The 13831-nt window shown below is 38.5% G+C and overlaps 1 protein-coding gene across 4 annotated transcripts in view; it reads right to left on the bottom strand.

Annotated features, from left to right (window-relative positions):
* CDV3 (CDV3 homolog) overlaps positions 1 to 13831 on the bottom strand; it is a 15634-nt gene continuing 1803 nt past the window's right edge. Inside the window, exons 2-5 of one of the 4 annotated variants that reach the window (XM_014248500.2) lie at positions 12752 to 12831; positions 10398 to 10549; positions 9187 to 9349; positions 1 to 1391 (exon numbers count right to left, since the gene is read on the bottom strand). In XM_014248500.2, coding sequence (XP_014103975.2) covers positions 1367 to 1391; positions 9187 to 9349; positions 10398 to 10549; positions 12752 to 12831 — 420 coding nt within the window. In that variant the 3' untranslated portion in view covers positions 1 to 1366. Of the gene's footprint in view, positions 1392 to 5879; positions 8150 to 9186; positions 9350 to 10397; positions 10550 to 12751; positions 12832 to 13831 lie in introns of those variants that run through there. The other 3 variants (XM_005519013.3, XM_014248501.2, XM_005519010.3) reach the window with 3 other exon arrangements.

Here is a 13831-nt window from a genome sequence, read left to right on the forward strand (position 1 = left end):
CTCCCTTGGCCAACTTAATCAACTCCCAGCAGCCAGGACTGATTTTGACAGAATGCTGCTGTAATAGAACACCTAACAGAGACAGATATTTGGATGCAAAAATCCAAGATACATTGTTCTCAACCTAGTATGATCATTAGTAAAGGAAGGTGTCTGCTCTCTAGGATGTGGTACTCTGATAACTGAGGTAATGCAACTCTCAAGGGCCAGGCTGGACATACTACCAGGCTTGAGTCTGCCCTTGTAACACATCCTTTGTATCTGTAAACATAACATGACTGGGAAATGCAGTCAGTGCTTAAAGACAACATCATTTACAGCTCCATGCTCTTTAAAGCACAAGATGATGAGAATGAAGAGATGAAACAAACCACAAAGACTAAGCCTGACCTCCAGTGTTGCTCCATCTCAAATACTGTAATGCAATTTTGATATCCAGTTAAATACTACTACAGGTATATCAGATTAAGCATGGCAGAGCTCATATGGTTGCCGGTCAGAGACTAAGTAATAATAATGCATCTGTTTGATCTCTGCCACAAAGAGGAGAATAAGCCAGAAATTTAAAACAAGTTTCTATGGGGCTTGTTCACTGGCACTTGATTCTGGCTGTCACACCTAGAATTGAAGTGACATGATCTCAAATCACATTTTAATGAAACTGACCTCGTGTGACAGAAAAAACTTCACTGAAACCAGTGAGGTTAAGCTCTGGGAAACTATACACATATTTTGCCTTTTTCTCAATAAATTTGTTCTATTGTACCAGCCAGTTTTTATGGTTTGAATCACTTCGCTATGGTTGTCCATACTCTGAAAGATATAGAGAATAAGTGGTTTGTTTTAATTAAAAAAGGAAGCTTATGACAGTATTTTAATTAACAGTTTTCTGTAGGCAAGTTACTTGAAATAAAGCAGACAGATTTAACATGACTTCATTGCCATAAACTGAGCTAGAATGGAAATTCAGTACAGAAAATAGGAGACATGAAAAGGAATAGAAAACAGCAGACTGAGCAAAAATTAGTAAGAGCTTGCCATGCTACTCACTGACCAGAAAAGTGGATTATATACATGAAACTGAAGACTTCAGTACATCAAATGGCAAAAGCCAATCCCCATGGAAGTTACTGGGTTGATGGTGATTGCCAGGATCCTCTAAATGACTGTAAACTTGGCAAATCAGGGGCAGGTGAGTTGTCAACAGGAAAAACCAAGGCAATAAATACTGGAAAGGTTTTAAACCACTCATACATGCTCTGGCAGAAGTGACATGAGTCTGAATTAGTTGTGATCTTTCAAGGGGACGATCTAGGCATCACCATGGGCAGCTTGATGAAGACATCTGCTCACTGTGTAGTTGCAGTCAAGAAAGCGAATAAGATGTTAGGCTGTATTAAAGACAGAACAATACAGAAAAATATTACAGCATCTGTTTCTCTTAGCGGTGATAATGAATATTTGCTGTTTCTTCAGCACCTTAAAAAAAGTGACATAGAAAAATACAGGCAGCAAAGTGGTAAGAGAATGGTAGAAGCAGCTCCTTGGAGCTGGAAAGACAGTAAAACTAGGGTAGTTTATTTGTTAAGAGGGGGACAGATGTTAAAACATCTTAAAAGCAATTCTCCTTCCCACCATATAAGATACATGCTTTAAAGTAATTTTAAGCCATCTACCAATATATGGACCTTAATATCACTCATTACCATCATCATCATAAGTACTTCAAAAAGCCCCATGTTATTCTTCAGTGCTTATTATTCAGCTAGTTAAACATTTTCTCTGAAGCAACTGCCACAGTTTGTTGAAGCTTAACAGTAATCAGTTCTGACAGAGAACCGTCACTGCTGATGTACATTAACAGCTTAGAGGTGCAGCAATGATAAAAGTATCAATAAGAGAAGGTAACTGCTCATGTCTGTCCAGGACCCACCAGAGCTCTCATTTGTCTGCATGCAGGTCACCATCGTACTCTCTTACTCTATTTGAAGCCCCTTTATAAAAGGTGAGCAAATCACCAGCAAAAGCAGACAAAGGCATATTCATAAGTTACTACTTCATGTTACTTCAGCTGCAGTTAACTGGTAAATCAGGAGATAATAAATAGGGCAATCGCCTCTGCTGTATCTATATTCCTTCCTCTTACCTAACCTGCTTACCTAATCCACCCCTAGTTTTTGATAATTTCTTCCCTTTATTTCAGAAAACCCCTTCTATGGCCACCTATTTCCCTTTTGTTCATTCCCTTCCTCTACAGTTTGCCGTAATAGCAGATTACACAAGTTTTGAAGATTATTCTCTCTTCCTATTTCTCTTGTATCTGCATGCCACTTCAACTTAAAGAATAAAGAGCAGGAAAAAGTGTTTACACATGGAGAGGAGAAGAAAAACACATTCCTATGACAAAATATCATTTAGGAGTGAACATTTTTGGTTCACATGATTTGAACAAACTTTAAAACAGCCACATTGTAAGAACTGGCTATCAACTGTGAGCAGGATTTTATTTCAGTCATGGGGTTTACAAAATATAGCAATATTGATTTTAATATGTTCCACATAAAAACAAAGAGCCTCATATTAATACGCCATTTGGGTTGCACAGATAATTGAAGAGAGGAAACAGCAGTTGAGGGCTCAGCCTGAACTTTTTCCTTACCCATACATACTAAAATAAGTCCAATTACATAATACTTAAATAGGATGTATATTACATTCCATAGAAAAAAGCCTTTGCCAAAGTAGTATTAAAATACTATAATAAAAGCTAGTATAAAGATCTCTTAATAAAGATTTTTTAGTCCTCTGTAGAACCTTCCATCAGCCCCAGCCCTTGACAAAGAACAGCTTTGGCCTCACAACACCCCTGTGAGGTAGGTTGTTGGTTATTTTGGTACAGCTGGGGAAACTGAGGCAAAGTGAAACTCAATTACTTGAACATAGCAGCTCAGTAGAAAACCAAGGCCAAATCCCAGTCTCTTGGTCCCACGCTTCCCATGCTCTAGCTATGAAATGGGCTTGGCTTCTTTTCAGTGCACACAGTTGTTTTAGATCACACTTTCCATTCCAATATTTCAGACACTACTTTTCCTGGTGACTCATTAATACTGTCATATGTGTTAAGTATTTGTATTCTGGCTAAGCAGAAGTTCGCTGAACACTGAACTTCATTAACCTTGCTGCATCAACACATACTCTTAAGCAACTGAAAATAAACCCATGATGTATGTACCATTTAGAAGTTACTTCATAAAAAAAAAAGCCTTCATAGCTATTTGAAATAATGTCTCAGCCTTTAATCATGTGAAATTTAAAGATGTGAAAAATAATTTTCTTAAATACACAATTTATTTCCTAAGAGGATTGTTGAGCCATCCTGAAATATGTCCTTAGTTCTTTCTTTAGGCAACAGGTCAGCTTCATTCCAATGCAAAATTCTACCTTCTCTCTGAACACGTTCTCCCAATTTGTTGAAAGGAAGAAATAAAATGGGCTGCCTTCCCCAAGTACTGAACTTTAAACAGTTTTGCTGATTTAAAGTCAGATGAATCTGTCACTTGTGAAAGCAGTGCCTACCCACACAGCACTTGTACTATCCAACATTGACACTCCACTCCCTGCCTCAGGCTATGCACTTAAACCTATCATTTAGAAAACAGCCCTCCTAATCTCTCTCTTCTTACAGCACTTATGTTTTATTTGCATCATTTCCACCCTCCCTAATTTATTTATTTATTACTTTTCCGTCCTGCTCTATTTCACTTCCAATAGAACATGGCAGAACTACAGGTGATACTTGAGAAGCCAAACTTCAGATACACAATTGTTATGACTTAAGACTCCTCAGTTCTGTTTTCTGCTGTCACTTCATCTGCTAGAGCTTGCAGGCTCTTGTATTAACCTCAATACAGACAGTATATCTTTCTTTTTCTGGAGTTTATCTGCAAATATATGTCAGATTTCTTCCCTTCTGTAGATACCTAATTCATCTATCTGAAGTTTAAGTACACATATTATTTTCTTATACTGCCACATAAAAGCCCCAATTTATTATTAAAAACTAGTAGTAACATTGAAAGCTGAAAACAGGGAGAAAGAATTTGGGAACTAAGTTACAGTCCAACAACAAAACCTGGATCATGGCTGTTCATAAATATTTTACAGTACTCAAGGTGGTTTTGGTATAATTTAGCTTCTTGGGCCAATGAGGTGTAAATTTCTGACCATGTCAATATTGGAAAGAATAATATTACTACCTTGTAAGTAAGAAATCTTATTTAAGCACATGAAGCCCTGTTAATCCCTGCTCCATTTTAGTTAGGGTATTTGACAAAACCACAAGCAAGTTTAAAACTGCTCAACCAGGCAGAAATTAAAAAGGCAGAAAGCTACAACTACTGCTAAAGCTCAGATATGCAAACTCTAAAGATGTGAAGCCAAATCAAATTTGTATTGTGTTTACTTGACCTGAACAACACATGGGTCTCAGCCATGGTGTGATCAAAGTTTCCAAGAGCTGACAGATGCAGTCGAATACCAAAAGCCCTATTCCCTGTGGTGTCAGGCCTCTAGCACAATTGGTACCATTAAAAATTCATCTAAGTTACTGTGGACATGACTGGTAAAGCTAGCTACAAATACAAAATTGAAGCAACAGGAGACAGTCACTTTTTATTTTCAATTGCTCTTCATCTGTCAATAAGATTAAACATGACACAGCTAAACTGGGAGAGATAGGCAGGGGCAAAATTAATCCTCTCCTACATTACCATCAGCTCAAGTAAATACATATTCCAGATACCTACAGTAGGCATTTGGGAAGCCCAACTTCATTAAAATGACCTGGTTTTAAGCATTTTAACATCCTTAAATAGACTGTATAATTGAGAGACACAAATCCAAACTGTTCTTTTCCCAGTAAACACTGGACATTTCCATATTCTACCAGCAAGCTGGCAACTTTACAGCTATGTTTTATTGTAAGCCAGAGAAAGGAGAACAGAACCTTTAAACTGGGAATTAACAAGCAACCCACCATAAAAGCATGTCACGGGCCTGGGAGTCCCTGAAGCAGCACACAACTGCGTTATATGGACTGGCGTTGGGAATCTCGTTTCTCCAACTGACACCCCTTCATTTATGGAATAAGCCTTCAATGAGCATTTTGAGGGAATGAAAAGGACATTCTTAGCATGCCTCAAATGAAAGCAACAACAAACCAGATAAAGCTGGACTTCAGTCTCCAAAGCAAACTCAGCTTCCACAGAGGACTGTCTTTCAAAATTTCAGGCATGCAGAGCAATTACTTGGTACAAGGAAGATACTGACAACTGGCATTTCGATAGTTGCTGGCAGCTATACTTAACACAAGAAACACATCTTTTAAAACAGTTTAACATTCTGTACTACGATAATGTGCTGCATTTCCCTTTTGTTTTTCCTTATGCCTCCAGAAAGAAACTGGAATGATATGTTTGAGAGAAGCCCCCAAAGGAACACCTTTAGTTATCAGTACCTGATGGGCTCCAGTGATAGCAGCCATCCAGAGGCTGGGTTTTTCTTCCCCATTCCTTAATTTAGCAGAGGTACTTTTAAGTGAAAAGCAAATCAAAGCTCCACAAAAAACAAATCACAATCTCAAACCAGTCCTCTATGGTGGGAGCAAGAAAACACCATGCCAAGTAGCAAACTAAACTTCTACATATAAACGAAAGTTTTATTGATATGCACTGCTATAAGCTCTGAAATAGAGCACACCTGACCATAAGGACAACTGCCTGCTTCATGGCCTATCCCTGAAGAAACACAAATGCTGTTTCCTCTGCTATTGTACAGTCATGAGCTCAAACTACAATGTAAAGACTCACTAGACTCCGGAATCCATGTATATTTCCATTTTATTTGATTTGAAACTTTTACAGGGTTTTCTTGAACTGCCAGAATTCATGCCCAAAAACCTCAAATAAAGGTGGTACAATGGACAGTCTCATCTACCCTTCACATAGGAGACTAAAACTCTATTCATGTGCATTAGTGATCGCAATCTCTTTAGAGCATCAGGAAAAGCATTTTAAGACTTCACATCTCTACCCCATCAAGTGACATGTCCATTTACCATGAATTCCACAGAAACTGTGACAACAACACTTCTGCTGGCAACAATGGATTTTCAAGGAAGATACATGGCTCAGAGTTCAAGGTATTGGTATCAGTCTTTCAGCGGGGTTTTGTTTCCAAATGAAGTCTCCAACTTTAGGAATAGTCTCTTGAGCCCTCTTTAATAGCAGCTTCTAGCAGAATTTTTATAGACAGTTAACTCTGCAAGGGCAAGGCCAGTTTTAGTCTGTGCACAAAAGAACCAGGTGAAACCCCAGCCCCACTGAAGTCAACAGCAAAATCTGCATTGGCCTCAGAGAAGTAAATTTAAAGCAAGTCAGCAGTTAGTCAAAGGGAACCCAACTGGGTGATTCCTGAACTGCCCTTATCTTCTGCACATACACAGTACTCCCACACACGTAAGCAAGCTTTGTTTTGTTCCCTTGTTTTTCTTGCCATTGGCAACTCTTATGGATGTTGGGTCTATTTTTTGGCATTTACTCTGAGAAACCTCAACACTGGAGCACACCACTATTGTACTTCATTTTGCTTCTGGTGTAAAAATTCAGAGAAGAGAAAAACAGTTACAGCAGAACACTTCTGGTACTTGACAGGTTTGGTTCACTGAAACAGTTACAGGCAATGTCCTATATTCCTAGTGTACCAGTGCCATTTTGCCTACTTCCACTAAATTAAGTAACTTACAGAAGTCACTGCCTTCCATCATTACTAAACTGACTGTGAATAAACACCATTTATGAGTTATACTTGGAAGATTGCTGCCTCAGAGAGCTGCATGCTTCACAGAAGTAGCCAAACAAATCAGGCTTACCAGCTTTAGTTATCTCTCTTCATATTAAGTTATTCTGTTTATCAAGTAAGCATCACTCCTCGACAAGCAAATACTTGTTTTTGATAGATCATTTTTATCTACTATCACTACTGCCACATCTCATTTTAAAGGACAAATTCTGAAGACTGTAGAGTCTGGATGCCTCTGTGTCAAATCAAAACTCTTAGTGCTTTAGGGTGAGAAAGACAAACTTCATGACAAAAACCAAAATAAACCCTATTTCACTACAACATCTTACCATTGTTTAAATATACTGCAAATCGATATCAGAAACAAGGCAGGCATTTCTTTTGTGGATAATTGAAAAAAAAACAACTTAGACAACTTTGAAAATGGCTAATGCAAACAAACCATTCAAACCCATCATTCTTCAAATCTGATACTGAATGAGTTTTAATTTGTTTTGCAGTTACTTCCGTACAGCACTCTAGAAAGGTAAACAAACTACAGCTCTGTTGTACTTGGATAGTATGAGTGGTATGGGATGCTCCAGATGTCTCTAGTAGGCTATGGCTACACATGACAGGATTCCTCAGAAGGGGAACGAACAGGTTTGTCATTAAGGTCACTTAAATCTTTGTTATAGCAAATTGGAACCAAATGGCTGACTTCTGCAGGATTTCTGACAGGAATCCAGTAGAGCTGGTTTCAAGTTTCAGATGGCCACTAAAACAGCTGTAACCTTCTCTTCCAGAAGTTGTGATCCACATGGTGTCCACAATGAGTGCATCAAGTCTGAGGTAGTCAACCTTTACGAAGGCTCAGTATCTGAACATAAAAAGATTTTGAAATGACCACTGGCTGTAGGTATCTTTCTGAGCAATTAAAGCACACTGATGACTCTTGTTCAATCATTTACATTAATTTGCCCCATATCCAATGGAGAAGTTGCAATATATTATGCTTCCATAGTGCAGGAGAACCAATCACTTATGTCAAAGTAGTCTGCACTTGCTGCAGTAGATCCAGCAGAAATAAGGTGGCACGTTCATCATAGCTGTTAGCTGTAGTTTAGTTACCTTAGTAGAAGAGTTACCAAAAAAGCATTCCTTAATTGTAATGTGTGTGCAGCTCTACTGATCCCCAAGCACAGCATACTGGTTGTCTAGCTGAAGTTTAAGTGCCTGGTTTTTTGAGACCTCATCCCTACCTCTAGTTTTGTATTTTACTACTTCAAAGCTCTTCTCCATTTCTTTATCCCTATGGGAAAATAAATGTAATCAGTAAATATCTTGTCACTAACTTGTGAATTGTGAATTTCTAGTCCATTTCCACCCCATCCCAACAAAAACATTACAAACAGAGAACAAACACTAAGATCTAGAGTTCATCTACCTAAACATTCCCAAGCAAATCTTTTAAAACCTTATCTCCAAAATAAGCTCATCACCCAGTACAGTTTACAGTAACATTCTCAAAGTAAATTTAAGTACATTTATGAAAAATATGTTCTAGAAAGCAAAAGCAATTTTCTAGAACGCTCATTCAGAATTTCATCTTGTCTCAATTTGCACCATTCAAATCAAAAAATCAATAATACCATTTCTCCTTTGCTACACCAAAAAAACACCCAGAGGAAACAAAGCTTCTCCTAAGCTGTAACAAACACTAACATAGTAAGCAGGAGGAGAAAAAAAAAAACGCAGTAACAAAAAAACACCACAAATCCCCCAAGTGAACTAGGTATTTGCCTAGCCATCTCTTCTACTAGAATAAGATTACAGAAAGATCAGGATTCAAAAACAGGGCGAGACTGAAGTGTTCAGCACCACATAATACAAAACACTTCAGCAAAATTGGGGGAGCACATCTCTGTAAATCACAGCTCAGACAGCAAGTGTACATTTTTATTTGTATTAAACCCTACACCTCCAGTTAAACCACCTTCACATCTCTAACAAGAATGCTCAGGACTTCCTACATCTGCTGAAGGAAGTAACACAGAGCCCCACCATGGCTAGTCTAGAGTCTGAGGGAAGCAGATGCTGTCAACAGCAGAAATATTCAGCAAAATCCTTCAACCATCAAAGGCAACATAATTGGCAGTCTCGTTTGGCTATCTCACTGGGCTACATCCTATGAAAGTTACTTCACAGGAATAGAGTTGGAAAATACATTTACCACCCCTTAGTTATTTCTTTCCTTTACAGAAAGATTTGGGCTTAAGCACTAGGACAAAATAAGAATTTAGAGAAGGCAGTTAGAAAACTCTTGGGGAATCAGTGGAATGCACTTACTTTCGACTGTCTACGAGCTTGGCAGTGGACTGCAGTGAGGGGAACTGCGTGTCACTGTAGATCTCTGGTGGTCCTTGCTGTGCTCTCCGTGGCCGCCCACCTTCCCTGGCACCGGGCGGCCGGTACACGCCACCAGTCTGCACCGGTTCTGGAGTTTCTGTAACTAGGGAAAAGAACAACATTCACACTTGAGAATAAGTCTGCATTCATAGCTGAGAAGAACCCAAAACAACCAACACAAAAACAAAACCAAAAAAAACTCCATAAAGAAGAAATTAAAATAAACTTACAAGTATGTTTTTCCACCTTTTAAGTTTTGGAAGTAAGTATTTTAGACAAGGCAGGAAATCAGGCGTCACATGACTTAACCTACACTCAGTCAAACTGAAACATAGTACTGTCTCACAAAGTTTAGGGAATCCAAACTATTAATGAGGACTTTGTGTTTCTCATTTGCAATTTATCAGCAACAATTTAAACACATGTAGAACAGATTTAAACACAATTATACAGATGCCAAATCTTATTTAAAACACCTCTCCAGATGTAGAGGGGACTGTCCAAATTAGTTTACACCTAAGGTAAAAATCTAAGATTAAATAACACTAATTAGGTTTACCTCCTTTACAAACAAGAAAGAACATAGGCTATTTTGCAATTAATTTCTCAGTGGAAAATAATATTCTGAACCCAGAAGAGAACTAAGTAGTTTATCTCCACCAATGTTAATAAACTGTACTTAATAAAAAACCTGAAACCTATCCTAGTTAAAAGAATTAATTTTGCAATATCATGTTCTCAATACTCTAAGAACCAATTTGAAAAGCATGCTATTAACGGCCACAATAGATCAGATACTGGCTGAACATCCACTGAAGTTTAATGTTAAACAGCATTTTCAGATCAACAGAAATACTTCTAACAAGTACTTTACAGACTGAAAAACAGAGGTATCTCCTGCAGAAACAGAAAGCTTCCCCCCATTTTGAAGCTGGAAATAAAAAACCCTATCTGAGAGATATGTTAAATTCAATTCTGTTCCTCAGATCCCTTGACACAAAGGTTTCCTTGATGGCTGGCACGCCAAACAAGCCATTGGTTCATTAAAGTGTGCCTGAACAGGAATTGTTCCTTGAGCTCTACCCACTGAGCAGCTTAATTCAACCTGATGCACTTCTGATTGGAAAAAAACAAGTCTGAATTAAATTTACCAATTGGTTCAACGACAGGGGCTGGTGCAGGAGCTGATTTGTTCCAAGGACCAGATGATCTGTCTACGCCACCACCACCACCACCACCACCAGTCTCTTCCCAACTGTCACCAGGTTCTTCTCTTTTTTCACTTTCATCATCTTCTTTTTCACTATAAGAGAGAAATGATCAGTAGCACCTTACACACGGAGGTTTAAGATTTGCCAGAGATTACATAACCCTCCTAAGACAAGGTTTCATGGCTGCCATGCTGAAGATACTAAATTAAACCAGACTATGTTAGTCATGTAATCACAGTACTAGCAATTCCAGCTGAACAATTTCTGGCATTCTGCTAGATAACTTGGCAACTGAAAAGGAAAAAAGCTCCTAAAAGAATAAAAAAAAAAATTCAACTTGAACAAAGTGATCAAAGAAACTGGCATCTTATTTTGAGCAGAAAGGCTTTTTTCTTACTAACACAGCTGTGCATTTGGAAGGGATGAGAACATAAAGCAAGAAAGGTCTACGAGTCCAGCTTCCATAAAATGCTTTAGTCGAGAGGAAGAAATAGTGGAGTAATGGTGAAAGAAAGCAAGTCCTGAGCTCACTTTTCATATAACCAAAACCCCCTAAGAAACACCCTTGTATGTATGGGTATTATACAAACTACAAACAAACTCAGGTATCTTTTTTTTAAAGCAGGCAATCAGAAAAACAAAACTACAACAAAAACAACAGCAGCAAAAAAAAAGCAGCACAAGACAGAATTTTTTCAAAGACAGACCCACTGCAAAAAGTCGGCTGTATTTTAGACTACTTTATTTTGCATACGTGTAGTCAGACACCCAAAACAATTTGCTAGCCAAAACTGCTACAGAAAGCTGTGGTAAAATGGGACAGATGTGGAAAATGAGGCTGTTGAAAATAATCAAGACACTGATCTCAACAGCAGCAACGTGTGAATTCAGAAGTTCATAATACACCAAATCCTACTAATCATGATCTGAGTAACCCTTCTGTGTTAAGTAATGGTTAGAGAACAGAAAAAAAATGCCTGTAAATGGCCTTTCACTGTTCATCCAAACACTGTAACAACCAGAGTAAGGTGGCCCTAAACACCTTATTTTAAATGACAGTCAGAAGCAATGTCTATAGACTTAACTGCAACAGAGCAAGCACAGGGAGCATCCCACCCCCACAAGACACTCCGTATCTTTGTTACATCAAAGAGACTTCCAAAGATGGATAATTTATAACCTCTGGTGCGTTTTTCTTCCATTTACTTCTCCCCTCTTCCCCTGAATCCACTAATTGAATAGTTACAAAATCCTGTGGCAGAAACTTCCACATGCCTGAAAATCTGCCACAGCATGAAAAGTATTTGGAATGCTGGCCTTTGTCTGGAAAACCAAAGTAGAGGCTTTTAGGTCAAACAGCACCAGCAGTCAGTGAAGCTGCAGCTCACTGGTTGTCTAATCAGACGTGATTATCCACTGTAACATTTCAATGCCATGGACAGCTTGTGGGACAAATTCATGCAAATGACACAAAGGACTAGTTAACTGAAAGGAGTGGGAGGAATGCTGTGATCGAAAAACATAAGTAATTCCAGAAATGTCAGACCTGCTCAAACAGTGAATAAAGCATCCATTGCACTGGTTACAGGGAGGCTGATTTTCAGATAACATTATTTTGAACATCAATACCAATGAGGATTATCTGACATTCTCAGTCTACAACACAGGTCATAAAAACCCTTTTTCTGACCTGATGAAACGTTTTTCTTAACCAGGACAGACATGAGCAGACTTACTTTGCACCAGACAACAGGAAAAGTCTAATGAAAAAAAACGAACAAGGAATCATGGACTAGGTTCATAAATGCAATCCCATGGGATCTCATCATGGGACACTACTCTTACCAACTGTATTTTTTTTTTTTTAATACAAATGCAGTGGTTCAGGAATTTGCTTCCCAGCTGAAGATGCTGAGTAGGTTGGGTCAGATACCCTGACAGCTATTCAAACAAACTATTCAGTGGGAATCACTATCCTGCACTACTCTGAGAAATTCCCACTTGACTGTCTTTATGGAGAGGAATGTTAAGCATTTGTAATAAAAAATCCTGAGTCCCAAGCAAAACAGATAGATCTAGAGTATGTACAGAGATTTAGAAAATAAAGAGAACATTGTCAGAGACCAGTCAAAGTTAAATTACGCAGTAGCAAACTTGTGTACTATCAGAAACGTATCAAACCTCTCTTTAACTGTACTCCATGGAAGCAGCTCTGGAGAAAAAGCCCATCCTTTTTGGACATTGGTAAGGATTATACTGAAGAAAAAAAAAAAAAAAATAAGAAAAAGCAGTACCTTATTTGCATGGACTGAACTCTAAGACCACTATAATCAATTTCTTCCTTTTGTTCAAACTCCTTCCAATCATCCTCTTCCTGTAAGAGGAGAAAAATGTAAGTTGCCACTTTCTCTGTAACTGAAGTAGAAAAGAAGACCATAACTAAGATAGTACAGAAAAACCTGAGGGTGAAGGTACAGTTCCAGGAGAAACCAAACTGTGTGCCCCGCTGCCAAGAGGGGAAAGGGCTGCATGGCCCCATCCCCTAAGTTACTGTGTGTCATCTGGGATGCACCTGAGAGCTGACTTTAACTCACTAGAACAGCTAAGAAATGCCCCAGCAAAAAGTCATTCAAGTGAAAGAAAACCACATCACCTCAGCAAAAACACATCAGGAAGTCTAACAATATAAATTATGGAACAGGACCGTGCAATCATGACCAGGGCAATACAAGGGCAAGACCTTTCCCTTTCACTAACAGTAGGTTTTCATGACAGCTTGAATGCACACAAAGCTTAAAATTTACTTTTTCATCACCTATTTCATAAGCCAAACAAAAATGAATATTTGGAATAGTTTACAGTGGATTTATGACAAAGATTAATAATCATTGACTTTTTCACATTCACGACCACATTTACAGTCTTGTTTCCTAAGCCGTGTTTTTGTAACAGTAGAAAGGTCAACTTCAAAACACAGCAATCTCAGTACATAAAATATGTGTATCTTTCAAGAGAACCACTTGAGGGTTTTAAAATGGGAGTTTGTTTGGGGAAAGAGGGACTCACCTAAGTGGAGGCAATTTTGTCCTACTATGTCATCAGGAGATTCTGGAATTATTAAGGGAGACCAAAAATGGACCAGAACAGATAGGCAGTCCTCCCATGTTCCCAGACCCAGCTTTAAGACACACACAGCCTAATTAGTAGTTTACCTAGTTTTTACTCTACATGAAATGCAGTTATACGACTCCAACTAGGAAGACCTTGTGAGCAAGATCTGCCAAAGGTACAGCCCCCTTTCCACTGAAAGATGGAGAATAAAGCTGCTTTTAGACCCTTGTGCTGGGATCTTCTACACAGTCAATCTCCAGCAG

The sequence above is a fragment of the Pseudopodoces humilis genome, chromosome 1, assembly GCF_049639895.1.
Source record: "Pseudopodoces humilis isolate 2021_Gansu_Grassland_sample_001 chromosome 1, ASM4963989v1, whole genome shotgun sequence".
Lineage (NCBI taxonomy): Eukaryota > Metazoa > Chordata > Aves > Passeriformes > Paridae > Pseudopodoces > Pseudopodoces humilis.